Below are 15291 nucleotides of genomic sequence, written 5' to 3'. Positions count from 1 at the left end.
TTGTCGATGATGTTCATTCTGGGGTATCTCAAAAGTTACATTCAATGCCTGCCTTACAAGGGAGTGGGGGTGGGGAAGAGATATGGTACTTGATGGGCAGAATTTTCTGTTTTTCAGGTGTCCTCATCTGTAAGATCTCCACTTATGCTGCTTGTAAAGGGGGTGTATCAGCAGCTGCTCTGGAATAAAATGACTCCCTTTTATAGTAAACCAAACAAGGAAGACCACATGGTTACTGCCCTGTTGCATCTTAGAGGCATAACAAATTTCTGCATCCTGTCATATACTGGATTGTGATGGAAAGGTGGCTTTCTAGAGGCAAGCATTTTACCAGCCTCTCCAGTCAGGCATGCACTACAATTGAATAACCCACCCCTTTGATGAAAGGAGCCTTTTCAGCATCAATACTGAGACCAACTTGAACACATACCCAAAATGCGTATGTAAACAGTAAAGAAGTTTGTGTTGAACCCGTTGGTCCAGTCAGCATTGAAGCCTAGGTTTTCTTGATACAGATACAGTTTGGGATCATGACATTAGAATAGTGCTTCAGGATCTAACTCTGTTCCTTTTTCTGTTTCCTCTGCTTCAAAAAGGGGTCTTCTGTCTTTTAAATTTAGGACCCAGCAATAAAAGAAATGTTAGCAGGATTCCCCCAAGTGCCCTGTTTGATTTCCCAGGGAATGACAACCTTTCCATGCATATGCTCAAGAAATCAGAAATTGGCCTCTATTACCTCCGATTCTTGGCTTCTTGACATACTCAAGGAAGAATACTGATTGTTCTGGAGGACTCCTTCAGATATATTTTGTATTTACCCCTTAATCGCTCACATTGTTGCGTGAGATCTTTCTACAGGAAAGTGGTATTGAGCCTGTTCCTGTCTCCCAGTAGCATGAGGGGTTCTTCTTCCATTACTTCATGGTAACCAAGAAGGACAGGGGTTTGTGGCCGATCCTAGATCTGAGATGTTAATCACTTCATCTATTTGAGATAGTGACTCTCAACTCCATACATTCCCTGCTGCAAATTGATCGATTCACTACGCTAGATTTGAATGATGCTTGTTTCCACAATTTAATTGATCCATCTCACGGGCAGTACCTGTTTCACAGTGGGAAGGCATCTATAGTGGTTTTGAGTCCTGCTATTTGGTTTCTGTACTGCTGTGTTTTCACCAAATACATGACAGTGGTGCCTGCAGTCCTTTGACAGCAAGATGTCCTCCCCAAACCATAGATCTATCCTAATCTTCTAACTCTGTATAAATGAAAAGTCAGACATTCAAACCTCGGCACCCTCACTCAATCTCACAGTGTGGAGGTTGATTTCTTGACTGCCCTGCCTGATGCCATTAAGGACATTATCTCTATAGTACATGCACCACTGACAAGACAGTCTTGCACATATGAACCAAGGAGAGAGAAACCCAGAAGTAGTCCAGTAATAGTCATTTGCTTTTAAAATGAAATGAAAAAAGAATTACGCCAAATCTGGCCATGCAGGGGAGTTTCTGGTGTTCCACAGTATATCTTAGTCCTGGGCTACCTCTCCCAGTGACATGACTGTAGCAACTGATGGCGTGCTGGCACATGTACTTCTCTGGTGATCCTGGCACCTTCCTAACAAGAACGACCAGGCCTTTTCCCTTGGATTGTTCTGTCTTCCAACATTTTTTGGCGACACACCTTGATACTGCAAGTGACACACTAACGTACCACGACACTCAGTTTGGAGAGCTCTGATCTTGATATCAGTATGCACACACATACATATGTACACACATAAATCCACTGTACAGTGAAGTATATAATATTACACAATACACAATATGCATTTGTAAGCCAAAAACATCTGGGTTCCACTTTTTAACCAATTCTATTTTCTGTCAGTAACACACAGAGCTTCCTGTATGTAACTTTTTCATATGGGGTAAAGCACGGATGAAGGGGGAGTGTGAAGCATGTAGTAATGTAAATATCACTTAGACATCTTATGTATCTTGGCATGTTTTTTTAAAAAGACAAGGGAACTTGTAGAAAGGAGGTGAAGAGCTGATTAATTACATATTTGGCTGAAAACAGGTTTTTAAAATAAATGTGTGCTTCTTTAAACTTTTGATGTGTCTTTTTTTACTCATTAAATTGTTTAATGTCTTTTTCATTTTTATTGTTCACATAGTTTAAATTTGTCAGATTGGTTTTATTATAAATTAGCTGGATAGTGGACAGAATATAAATATTTTAATAAGCGAACACATTTTATTGTCATATTGTTGCTTGCTTTCATTCAGTTTACTGATGATTTCTGGGAATAGATATTCAAAATTATTTGATCCATTTATCTGTTATTGCAATCACGTTTTGTATCCTGTTTACAAATGGTTTCAAACAGTATTTCTTGTTAGAGTTCCCTGTTTTGAAATAGTAGTTATTTTGATTTTGATTGGTCAGCGGAATTACATAAAATCTTGTTTTTGGTGGAGGAAACGGTCTTAAAGATTACATTGTCAAGAATGCCTGAACCAATGCAAGCTATAGTCTGAATCAAAATGTTATATCAAATTTAGAAGATGATAATCATGATTAGTATGATATTACCCCTGGCTCAGCCTTAAGAACTTTCTTCTTTAAAAGCCATATTAACTATGTAGGTGTTACTTAAAAATAAAGAATGTAAAATAAAGCTATATTTGTTTTTGTTATTGTTGTTATTTCCCTTCACAGGATGGAGGATTTGAGGGGTACAATGAAAAAAACTTCTATGAATCTGATGAGGACCACCAAGAAAAAGATGAGAAAGTGAACAAGCCATATTCCATGGACCAAGACCACAGATTACTCATTCGAAATACAAAGCCTTTATTACAGAGCCGGAATGCTGCTGTATGATTATTTTGCTACATTTTAAAAAAAATTGAGGTTCTGTTTTTTCTTAGGGCATCTAGAATAATGTAACAGGGATGTAAAGGCTAATATCTGCTTCCTCGTAGCAGATGTCCTAGTCTCCCAGAAATATCTGTCGGGTTTAGAGAACCTTGCTAAATGGGAGTGGACTACAGTGTAAGGGACTGAGGAAAACAGTCTAGCTCTTAAAATGAGGCAGAGCTAAAGTGGGTGTTGTCCTAGTTGACTTCTTGTACTGCCTCTTTACTCCTTTCTACAGCCTATAGCATTCAGGATGGGCACTTTTGAATCTCTTGCACATTTCCAATTGTGGGAGAGTTGCAGTGAAGAGGCAGAGAAGGATAATCACTTTACATAAACCCCATTATGTACCGTTAACTCTCAATCTGATCAAATGTGTAACTAGATGTTCTGTACACAGAGCTACGTCCTCATCCATATTTGACAACCAGTGTTTAAGGTAAACCAGATAGGTGTTGTCCTGTCATCAGCTGTGCACATATATTTTTTTTGTTTCTGCTAAGGCTAGCTGGTGCAGTGGGTTGAACCGCTGAGCTGCTAAACTTGTTGACTAAAAGGTTGCAGGTTCAAATCCGGGAAGCAGTGTGAGCTTCCACTGTCATCCCCAGCTTCTGTCATCCCCACTGTCATCCCCTAGCAGTTCAAAAACATGCAAATACGAGTAGATAAATAGGTACCACTCTGAAAGGAAGGTAACGGCACTCCATACAGTCACATGGAGGTGTCTACGGACAACGCCGGCCCTTAGAAATGGAGATGAGCTCCAACCCCCAGAGTCGGACACAACTGGACTTAATGTCAGGGAAAACCTTTGCCTTTATATTAAGGCTAGATTATAAAATCATTTCCATAGACATTAAGAAAGTATGTCCCCTTACTAAAAATATTACGTTCTTAATAAATATCTTTCTGATTTAAGATTGGTGTACTTGTATCTAGATTTTAGAACTTGAACTTAGCCTGTATTAGGTAAGTTTGTTTTAAAACTGTTTGCTATATAAAAAGATAGCTGTTGTTTTTCTTTTTAACATAAGAAAATTCAGATGTCTTCAATTGCATTTTTTATTTCAACAGTGTAAATAAAGGAATTTTTCTGTTGTATTTATACTATAGCAACAGCAGTGAAGTATACCAAAAAACACTTAAAGTCGTTATTTTTTTCCAGGTGGTCATGGCAGTTGCACAACTTTATTGGCATGTAGCACCGAAATCTGAAGCTGGGATTATTGCTAAATCATTAGTACGTTTACTTCGTAGTAACAGGTAAATAAAAGAGGTTTTGTAAATAGCTGCCAGTTTTTCTCATAACTGTTATGATATGCTTTATGAAGGATATAATGTAAATGGACTAAAACTGATTTTTATTTGTGTAGATAAAAGTAATTTTAGATAATCATTTATACATTGATAAATGTTTTACAAAGTATTGTCGAAGGCTTTCGTAGTCTGAATCACTGGGTTGTTGTAATACAGCCATGCTATGTAGATCTCACAATCTCTGAGGATGCCTGCCATAGATGCAGGCGAAACGTCAGGAGAGAATGCTTCTAAAACATGGCCATGCAGCCCGAAAAATCTACAACAACCCAGTGCTTTACAAAGTTTGAGAAGTAATAGTGTACTTAGTGGGAAAAAAATCTATGCACTATATGCAAGCAACAATGATCAGAAAATATTACTGTTTTAGGGTTTGGTACTATCCAAGGGACTTGCAATGTATCCCTTGCAGAAGAGTAAGGGGGGGGGGGGACTACTGTACTTCTACTGTTGCTTAGAAAATAATAAGTGTACTTCTACTGTACTTCTACTGTACTTCTACTGTTGCTTAGAAAATAATAAGTGTATGTGTAAATCATATTTACACAAAACATTTCTAAATCCTTTGTAGCAATTGTCATAGGAACATTCCTAAAAATGAATGTCCAATTCTTTATTTAAAATGTAAGATTTCCTATGGATAGATACTTGAGAACAATGTATATTAATTGTTTGATGTTGATTTCTAGGGAGGTACAGTATGTTGTTCTGCAAAATATAGCAACCATGTCCATCCAACACAAGGTTTGGCATTAACTATTACCATTCAAAATTGTTATATTTTAACTTCTATATAATAGCTGATATTGATTTGTGCCTGCACTCTTTTCTCCTTAGGGCATGTTTGAGCCTCACTTGAAGAGTTTCTATGTTAGGTCAACGGATCCAACTATGATCAAAACATTAAAGGTTTGCTCATTTTATCTGAAATATGATAACTGTTCTTAACATAATGAATAAATGTATTCCTCTTACATTGCTATATTGTTTTGGCAATATTAAAATAAAAAACAGCAAAATATTCAAAATTACAACTTATCTGATCAAAAAATCTGATCCTGCCTAGTAGCTGTCTGCTGTGAGCAGTACAGGCAGTCCTCAGGTTATGGACAAGATAGGTTCTGTAGGTTTGCTCTTAAGTTGAATATGTAAGTCGGAACAGCAGGTACATTTTTAAATGTCAGCTGCCCCCAGCTTCATCAAGAGTTGATATTCTTGTTGGTGCCTCCTCCTGCTACTGTTGTCTTTTTTGCCACCAGCTTCAATAGCACCAGCTTCAGTAGCATTGATATAATTAGAGATGCACTCTGTTTCAGTGATATCCATGGGTTATGCTTACTGCTGAGGAATTTGGAACCTTTCATCTACTGTCTGCGACTGATTCCAGTAGGATGGATTATGTTTCAGAGATATCCTTGTCCACTTCACTAAAACATTTTTTTTAAAAAAACCAAATGCTTTAGTCAGTGACCATAATCTTTTGTCTTTTTTAAGATAATGTGCATGCAGTCTTATAATAATTACCTTATTAGAATGACTAAGTCACTAGATCTTGAGAGTAAGACACCCCCAGTTCCAGTATTTGACATGATTTTCAGTCTCAGAGAGGATCTCTTGTTGTGAGGAGCTTTCCTCCTTACTGTACATGCTTCCTTCCTTACTCTATGTATATTGTAAACTTCTATTAATTGGGTCCGAAAAAGATTCAAAACCTCTACAAAGTACATAAGGAGGAATGTGCTTTTCTACTATCAGCAATGTTGTTCAAGAAGAGAATAAAGGTGTCACTAGGTGCCAACTAATAAGGAGGATCAAAAATTAGATGTTAGCAACCAAAAATACTATTCTGTTATACTCTATTCTTGGAAATTGTTCTTCATATTGTGACTTTGAAGTTTGCGAAACTCTGGAGGAGATCTAATTTGATGGAAGTTAGACTTTTGAATACAAAAACATGATAATTCAAATCATGTCCAAAAGGTTGGATGGAAAATGCTATCCCCTTGACCTCAGGTATAAGTCCTCAACATGCCAAAGATATCATCTTGCTTACTGTCCTACGCACAGTAGTTTGAGTACAGCCCCCCTCCCCCCCCCCAGCCCAAGCTTCATATTACTTCAGGTTTGTGAATTCTAACAATAGTGCACCATCACATTTTAAGATATTTTGTTTTCCAGTCCCTTGCTAGATCACTGCATCAGAGGGAGTGACTGCAGAAATTCATATATTTGTGAAGAAAGACCATCATATGGAATTCTTCTGATATTTTAAGATACTGTACTGAGGAAAGATGACAGAGTGATCAAAATTGAACTTAGTTTGTAGAGAATGAATGCATTTGACTTTTGATTGGGCTTAGTCTTGGTTACTTTGCACAATGGATGTCCTGTACAGTCTTTTGCTCCTTGGATTATAGGCTCCCTCAATCTTCTTAAGGTGTGTGTGTATGCGTGTGTGCTTCATAGGGTTTCGTTAGACAAGGAGTACTTAGAGATGGTTTTGCCAATGCCTTCCTCTGAAATAAAGCTTAAAGCACCTGATGGGCTTCCATTCAAGTACTAACTAGGGTTGACCCTTCTTAACTTCCACAATCAGATGGGATCTGGTGCCTTTGGGATACTTAGTGGCATTTTCTTAAGGTATTACTCCATATTGTGTTTTGTGAGATTCTTCACCCTGATTCATTCAAGTGAGATGTTATTTTTGTAAGGACTGGTGACAGATCTGTGCCCTGATACTGCATTCCTTCCTAAAGTGATTTATCATTATCTTCCTGATTCTAGTTCATAGTCCAATAACACCCACAGATGTTGAGTACCATATGTTTGTTGAACATCATCTTTTTATATTGATAGGACTAAAGTGTTGTTTCTTTCCCACTAAATTGTTTATCTGGCATTCATGGCATGACATGGATGTCTAGTTTCTTCTCAATTTTGATGATAGTACAAGTAAGTTAGCATATGACGAAGTGATATGATGATGAGGATGATTATAACAGTATTTAGCATGTAACTGCGGAGAAAGGTGGTAAAAGATAGGGTTCCCACCAAAACATGTTATTCATCTCTAGAACATTCTGGGCAGTTTAGCACAAGTACAGAACTCAGTACCTGCACAATGAGCACACAAGCAACTACAGGTACAGCTTGGCAACTTTTTTCTAATACCTTTTTCTTTTGGAAACAGGTGTAGTGATAATCATGTCACTGTTACAAATGGACTATGAGATAATGATTTGAGCACAGAATGAAATATATTTAGACTTCCTACTCTAAACTAAATACTGGTACATAAAGTGATATTTCTAGCTTTCATGGGTACAAATAGATTTGTCTGGCCTTGCTGACTAATCCAAAATTGACGTTGCCTGGATCTCTGTGCCAAGGAGCAGAGTTTTGTGTCTAACTGTGCAACTTCTCTGACATTTATATGAGATCGGAAAAAAAAAATCCTCTCCTCTCTACAGCTCTATTCTGGGAATTATGGGGAAAAGATGTGGGTCTTTATCAATGATTAGAGTCTAAATGTATTGCATTTAGACTCTAAACTATGTTTCAGTGTCTTATGATTGCAGCTGGGAGATAAAATCTGCTTTGAATGCTTTTTCTTTTGTCGTGGAGTCAGTTGTCATAATTCTTGAAATGGTTATTGCATTTTAAAGTTTTAAAGTTTCAAAAGGATAATTTTAAAAGAAATAAAAATATTTCATCTTTTCCTAAAACGTTTGTTTTCATTTTTTAGCTTGAAATCTTAACCAACTTAGCAAACGAGGCTAACATATCAACTCTTCTTAGAGAATTTCAGGTTTGTGCATTATTTTATTCTCATTACATGAAACTTCACTTAACGCATGTACATTAGGTGATTACATCAGGTGTAATCAAATATTGAAAAAAATAAAAATACAGTATTAAAAATACAAAAAGTAATGCAGAGTGTCTTCTTTCTCCCTTACCCTGTCTGGGGGCCTCCCAAGAAGACTGTGGCAGAAGCTGGTGCTCACCTGCTGAGGGCAAAGAAACTGAGATGAATCGTTTTAAATATTTATGGAAGTATTAGTCACTTTGGATCTGGAAATTCAAGATCAGGATAGGAGTGCAGAAAAGAGGAATGCTACTAGTTTAGTATCAGTATTACAGAAAATGGTATCAAAGTTCTTGGCTATTCCTATGCCAGACTTGATCACTGAATAACTTGAATTAGAATAGGAGTAAGCTCCAAATTCTAAATGATTGTTAGCTTAAGCAAAATGTAGTTGCCTTTGATAAGAAAGCTCTGTATTAGCATTAATTTCTAATGCAATCATCCAATGTGAAGGCAGTATATTACTGAAGGATATGAATCAAAAACAAATTAACTTATCTTTGAGAAGCCTTCATAACATTTTGACATTGTCCCTTAAAGCATCCATGACAAGTTCAGCGTATGGTAGGGCAACTATATTATGGGTTCAGGAAATTCTGGATTCAGAGGATGAGAGTGCTCAGTCAGAACATTGTGTAAGTTACAACATGTTCTACAATATGTTGCCGATGCAGGAGATGATGTCACAGCTTTTCCAACACAGGCAATTACTACTAATATAGTTGGTTGTAGGTCTGTATAGTTTAAGCAGTTGGAGGCTGACCAAAAGATGAGAGCAAACTTGTTAAACATTCCCTTCAAGGAAAAGCTATTATTTGGAGAAAAGGCTCCGAAGACGCTTTTAGTGGAAGGAAAGAACAAGAAGTAGACGCTTCTTGTCTTTTCCTTCCACTGAAATGCTACAGCACAAAAAAGAAAGTTCGACAAAGATTTTTCAGGGGAGACCACTATTTTGAGGAGGAAGTTATTTTAAAAAACAATGGGATTTCCGATGTTATGAACACCAATGGAATAGAAGTAAATTCCAATTTAGACAATAGGAACAGTGACAATCAAGGAGAGTAGTGGGTTATTTCAATACTGGTGATAGGCAGCAATAACAACCTGAGAGATTTCTTCCAACATCTCTATCAGGTTTCAGAATAGTTCCAATATTGGCATTACCAACATTTTGTCCAATACTGACACATCCATTAGAAAAAGATAGTATTTGTCAGATGTCAGAAGAGCTGTGGAAAGCTATATTGACAGAACAAGAGCATTTGGATGTTTGAAGGCATTGTTTGTGTCCTGTTTTATCCAAGGCTGTTTGTGGGTGCATTCAATTAGATCAGCGGTGACTACAACAGCTAGCCTTTGGATGATCTGATGTGTAGGCAGTTCAAAACAGTTCAAAACTTGAGCATCCACTCCCATGGATGGGTGTATTTGAATGGATTTGAATGAGAGGTCATTCTAAGAAAGCTGTAGACTGATTTTTTTTTTTTAAAAAAAAAGCCAGGGGAGATCTCTCAATTTCTAACTTTTACACTTAAATCCAAATGACTTTAATGCATGCATATTGCAAGACTGTGTAACAAAACTGAAAGAAAGAGAAAGGAGCAACTGATGAAATGTTTTAAAAATTTGGTCTCCTGCATGAGGGATTAACTAACTTCGCTCATTCTATGTAGGCTGGTGGAGCAATCCAATGTTTGTGGGTTGCTCCATCAGCCTCATAGAATGATCATTCACTGTATATATTAATCTCTGAAATCTTCAAATATCTCAAGGTAATGGGCTGATTTTCTTTTTTTTAAAAATGTCAGGCTATTTAAAGTCTTATTCAGGAAGTAAATGGATTGGACTTTTACTGAAAAAAAGTTATTGAACCTTACTATTCTTTCTCTCATGCTAACTGCTGGTATTGAGTTGCTGCCATCTGCTAATCTGCCACTCCCTGCAGACTAAAGCTAACATATTATCCTACTTCAAAATTCCTTATTCAATATATATACATAATTCAGAAGACCAAGGTTAATTTACAGTGGGTAGTTTGGCTCTGTTAAATTGATGATATCAATGGACTGATGTCTAACATTACTATTTTTTCAGACCTATGTGAAAAGCCAAGATAAACAATTTGCTGCAGCTACCATTCAGGCAATAGGTAGATGTGCAACCAACATCTCTGAAGTGACTGATACATGCCTTAACGGCCTAGTGTGTTTGCTGTCTAATAGGGATGGTAAGTTAATTGTTCTGTTTTATGTTCTGAGTGATTGATACCTTGTATTTTCTGGTTGTGTTCACAGGCAGAAATAGATTAAAACGTTAATGTGTTAAGGCATGCCTATCTTGCCAAATGGTGATGTTGCTTTTATGATTCCTAATTTATTTATTTATTTAATATGTTTTCTACTCCACCCTTTCTCCTTCATTGAGGGACTCAGAGCGACTAACACTCAGTGGCAATTTGATGCCATACAAATTTAAAACTATACAAAATCTCAAAATAAATACCACAAAACTGGAAAAACTTATTGACTTGAGTATAAGCTGAAGGTGAGAAATGCAGCAGCAACTGGTACATTTCAAAAATGTTACCTGTGGAGGAAGAGGTGAGGAAAGCCGGGGAGCAGCTGAGAGGAGGACGACTGCTGCTGCTTCTCCCGGGGTAGAGACTTTAGGAGCTCATCCGCTCTCCTCCTCCTCCTCTCCTTCCTCCTTTCCCAAAATGGCAATGGCGGCACAACTGCAGGCTAAGCATCGTCCTCTTCCTCTCCTACCTTCTTCGCTTCAAAAAAGGAGAAAAAGGAGAGAAAGAGGATGACGCTCACCCTGCAGCCACGCCGCCACCGCCGCTGCTTTTGGAGAGGAGTAAGGAATGGAAGAGGACAAAGCAGCGGTGGCAGCTGCATTATGAGCATCCCCTTCATCTCCTTCCTCCCCTTCTTTCAAAGCAGCAGCGGTGCTGCTTCGAAAGAAGGGGAGGAAGGGGACGATGTTCACCCTGTGGCGCCGCCGCCACTGCTTTGTCCTCTTCCTCTCCTTCCTCCTCTCCCGAAGCAGCAGCGTTGTCGCTGCTTTGAAATAAGGGGAGGAAGGGGAGGAAGAGGACGATGCTCATCATGCTGCTTTGTCCTCTTCCATTCCTTCCTCCTCTCCCAAAGCAGCGGCAGTGGTGGTGCGGCTACATGGTGAGTGTCCTCTTCCTCTCCTTCCTCCCCTTCTTTCAAAGCAGTGTCGTTGCTGCTTTGAAAGAGGGGGAGGAAGGAGAGGAAGAGGAAGACACCCACCCTGAGGTCCGACCGCCACCACCGCTACTTCAGGAGAGGAGGAAAGAGAGGAAGAGGACAAAGCAGTGGTAGCGACGCAGCTATAGGGTGAGCATCATCCTCTTCCTCTCCTTCCTTCCCTTCTTTTGAAGTAGAGGAGAAAGAAGAGGAAGAGGACGGAGCAGTGGCGGTGGCGGCAGCGAGGTGGGGGGAGGAAGATTGCAGGTGGCTCCTAAAGCCCCCGACCCTCCAGAAGCAACAGCAGCCTTCCTTCTCTCGGCTGTCCCCCCCCCCTCCTTCCTCGCCTCCTCCTCTTCCTCCTCAGCAGGTAAAATCCTCTGCTCTCCTTGACTCGCATATAAGCCGAGGGAGGTTTTTTCAACCTAAAAAAAGGCTGAAAAACTCAGCTTATATTCGAGTATATATTGTAAATCACAGATACAAACATGACAACACATCATATAAACAGTAATTAAAACGAGCTATAATTTAAAACAAGAACCTTTTTATATCCCTTTAAAGAGATGTTTGTCTTTTCTTGAATCAGCATGGCTCACTGTGAGTATGGAGTTGTTATTGAGATCTGTCATTTTCTAAAGCTTTAAAATGTGTCTTTATACAGAATATGATGAATTTTCCCCAACTGCATTTAAATGGCTGTGCTGCAGAGGGTGCTATAAGCAGTGAAATGTGGGGGTCCATGTGTGGAAGTGATTTGATAAGAAAGCATATCAAACCTTTTCTAGTGGCCATCAGTAAACCTGTGTATATTGCAAAATTTTGTTGTATTTTGGTGTACAAATTGAAAGCACGCAAAATCCTAATGTAAATAGTACTTGTGTAACAAATGTAAAAGTCGAATGCAAAGCATTTTTTTAAAACAAAAAGTCAAGTGCCCACTTGAACTTCCATCTGAAGGGAAATGTATGTTTAATCATATTTTCATCAGTTGTCCAATAAATTCCTAGTCTTTTCTTTGGAATTTAGCAAAAGAGAGAAGTGCTACAGGCATACAGTGTGTTAATATGGGTACTTCCATGGGTTGAAGTGTATTCTAAAGGCATAGTATCAAATGGGTCATTGAGATGAATAGTGTGAAGACTGTCTGGTCCACCCAGAAAAATCAGCATCTGATTAGGATTTGTTTAAATAAATTGGGGGGGGGGGGTGGAATCCTACTTGTAGTTGAGCTCATTAAAATGCCATCCTTTCTCTCTCTTTGTCTCATAGATATAATGCTGATTTTAAAATACTTTGCAATTTCACTAAATGGCTATGTAACGTCTTTTGTACAATGGTTAATAGATGGAGAGTTAAATGGGTATGATTTAGTAAAGGTAAAGAGTCGAGTCTGACTCTGGAGTGGTGGCGCTCATCTCCATTTCTAAGTCAGAGAGCCGGCATTGTCCGTAGACTCCTCCTAAGTCATGTGGACAACATGACTGCATGGAGTGTGTTTACCTTTCTACCAAAATGGTACCTGTTGATCTACTCACATTTGCATATTTACGAACTGCTAAGTTGGCAGAAGCTGGGGCTAACAGTGGGCACTCAATCTGTCCCGTGGATTTGTTCTGCTGACCTTCTGGTCGGCAAATTCTGCAGCCGAATGGTTTAACCGGCTGTGGCACCTCAGCCCCCGAAATGCAGATACATTAGTAAAATATTAGCTTAGTATATTAGTGAATATACTACACTTAATGCAGCCTAGTAGTTTTTCAAGTTCATGGTACAGTTTGTGTTAAAATTCTCTGGAAGGTTTTCAAAATAGTCTGTACTAAAATACATTTCAGAGTTAAGTATGTGACGTTTAATAATGTATGAAATTATGCAGCGATCATTATATTGGTAATGAAATCACCCTAGAAATGTTATTGGAATATTTAACCAAGTTGCTCACCTTAACCCAAGATGTTACGTTTGTAGTTATCCCAGCAAATTATAATGAAGGGCAAAAATATGTTTTGTACACACACACACACACACACACAGAGAGAGAGAGAAAACAAGAAACAATTGACTGATTTGAGATAATTATAAACTATAAATTTGTGTTATATGCACAAGGCTTGGGGTTTTGGTGGGTGGGTTGGTGTAGACAGGACCCTGCACGGAAGCAGTTTATTTTATGAACTCTCACAAGCATCATCACCATCATGGGCAGGCATGTAGCTGGGGGGGGGGGGGGGGGGGCTTGAGGGGCTTCAGCCCCCCCCCCCCCGAAATTCTCATGGTGGTTCGCGAAAAGGCCTTACTGGTGCATTATTTAAACTGTTATGTTTATTCATATAATGATCTGATCACCATACTCAATATATCCCATATGCATGGGGGTATTGGGGTAATGATACAAAAGGTTTGCTAGGGTAGACCCTCTTTCACTCAGACTCAGCCCCCCCTGAAACTCAGCCCCCCCGAAACCCCCCTGAAAAAAACTCAGCCCCCCCCCCCCGAATCGAAATCCTGGTTACGGGCCTGATCATGGGAGACAGCATTGCAAGCCCACTAAACTCATATTAAAATTGATGACTTCCCAATATTCCTATGACACAGATTGCTAATGGGAGAATTACTTATAGACATGCTAAAGGAAGGAGGGTACTCAAACCTTGTACCTTCCACTATTGGCAAATTTTGCCAAGATTACTAAGATCATATTATCTCTTGATCTCGTCATGACTGTCCCATAATCATAGCATCTGCCCTGTCTTTGACTCAAAATGTACTTGTTGTACAGGTGATACCTTTGGTAACTCGTCAAGAGCCTATTTTCTTCAGGTATTTCCCCAGGCTTTAAGAGCCAATATACAGGTTCTCAGCCCAGAGGGTCTGTAATGTTTCTGCTCACAGCTTTCTTTCTCATCCACTTTGGAATATAGCTCTTCTGGGCCTGATTCTAAATTGGTTGTTCTACCTCAAAAGTCGCTTCCTGCTCTTCTGGGTAACATCGACCCCTTCCACAGATGATGTTTTGTGGATCAAATGATGAAGATGGCGAGATCATTTAACTAAAGGAATAAAAGATTCAAATGAATGACCTTGTGTTTCATTGGATATACAGCTAGGCATCTATTCTTGTAACATTGTCCATATTGCTTAACCTCCTCAAAGTCATAAGGAAGTATTGGATTAATCCTATGTCAATCCCCTAAATGTCTAAAAAGATAGAAACCCCTTGCAGGATTTAGGACTGATGTCCCTTGGCTTGGGAATACCTCATGTCTGTGAGAGCCTATTAACAGGTGTTCTGAGAGAAACCTACTTTCTTCCTTACCAAATTGAATGATGAAGACTGGAAGATTTTGTCCCTATCTTACTCTGAAACCTGTGATGTCATGTTCCAGGCCTCTCACCCAATAACAAGGGCAGAGTTTAATCAAACAGACCCAAGATATGCCAAACCTATTTTAATTAAAGTATTTCCAAGGTCTAACTAACACAACAGAAATATAGCACACAGCTGAGGTGAAACAGACAAAGCCCCACATTCCAAAGGTACAGCCTGTGATCAGGGTTTCCAAACTCAAGCCAGATAAGCAAGGTTAAACTGAAGTCCCCAATCCAAAAGTACAAACAAATGTTCCACATCTTTGAGACTCTCATAAAAAGCAAGAGCTTGAAAATCAACGTTCGAATTCCTGCTTGGTCATGGAAACCCACTGAGTAATCTTGGACAAGTTGCACCCCCTTGGCCCCAGGGGAAGCTAAAGGCAAACACCTCTGAACAAATTCTGCTCCCTAAATGCCCCCATGACATGTTTACCTTAGGGTTGCCAAATGTCACAAATGACTTGAAGGAATACAACACAGTATAGCAGTATGGGTTTCTTCATGATTATCATTTTCAGTGTTGTACATATCTGCATGTGTAATGAGTATAATGTTAAAATTGTGCACTTTTGATAGAAGCCGCAAATTCAGC

General features: G+C 38.9%; 1 protein-coding gene across 3 annotated transcripts in view; it reads left to right on the top strand.

The window, feature by feature from the left end:
* The window catches only part of AP3B1 (adaptor related protein complex 3 subunit beta 1), a 156644-nt gene that overhangs the window by 40094 nt on the left and 101259 nt on the right, over window positions 1-15291 (top strand). For all 3 annotated transcript variants that reach the window (XM_060761621.2, XM_060761623.2, XM_060761622.2), the window contains exons 8-13: window positions 2727-2885; window positions 4093-4190; window positions 4934-4988; window positions 5082-5153; window positions 7990-8052; window positions 10207-10339. In XM_060761621.2, the coding sequence (XP_060617604.2) occupies window positions 2727-2885; window positions 4093-4190; window positions 4934-4988; window positions 5082-5153; window positions 7990-8052; window positions 10207-10339 (580 nt within the window). The remainder of the gene's footprint in view (window positions 1-2726; window positions 2886-4092; window positions 4191-4933; window positions 4989-5081; window positions 5154-7989; window positions 8053-10206; window positions 10340-15291) is intronic.

This window comes from Anolis sagrei, chromosome 2, assembly GCF_037176765.1.
Source record: "Anolis sagrei isolate rAnoSag1 chromosome 2, rAnoSag1.mat, whole genome shotgun sequence".
In the NCBI taxonomy this organism is placed as follows: domain Eukaryota; kingdom Metazoa; phylum Chordata; class Lepidosauria; order Squamata; family Dactyloidae; genus Anolis; species Anolis sagrei.
Note: the sequence above shows the minus strand (reverse complement) of the source record. Positions and strands in the feature narration are given on the sequence as shown.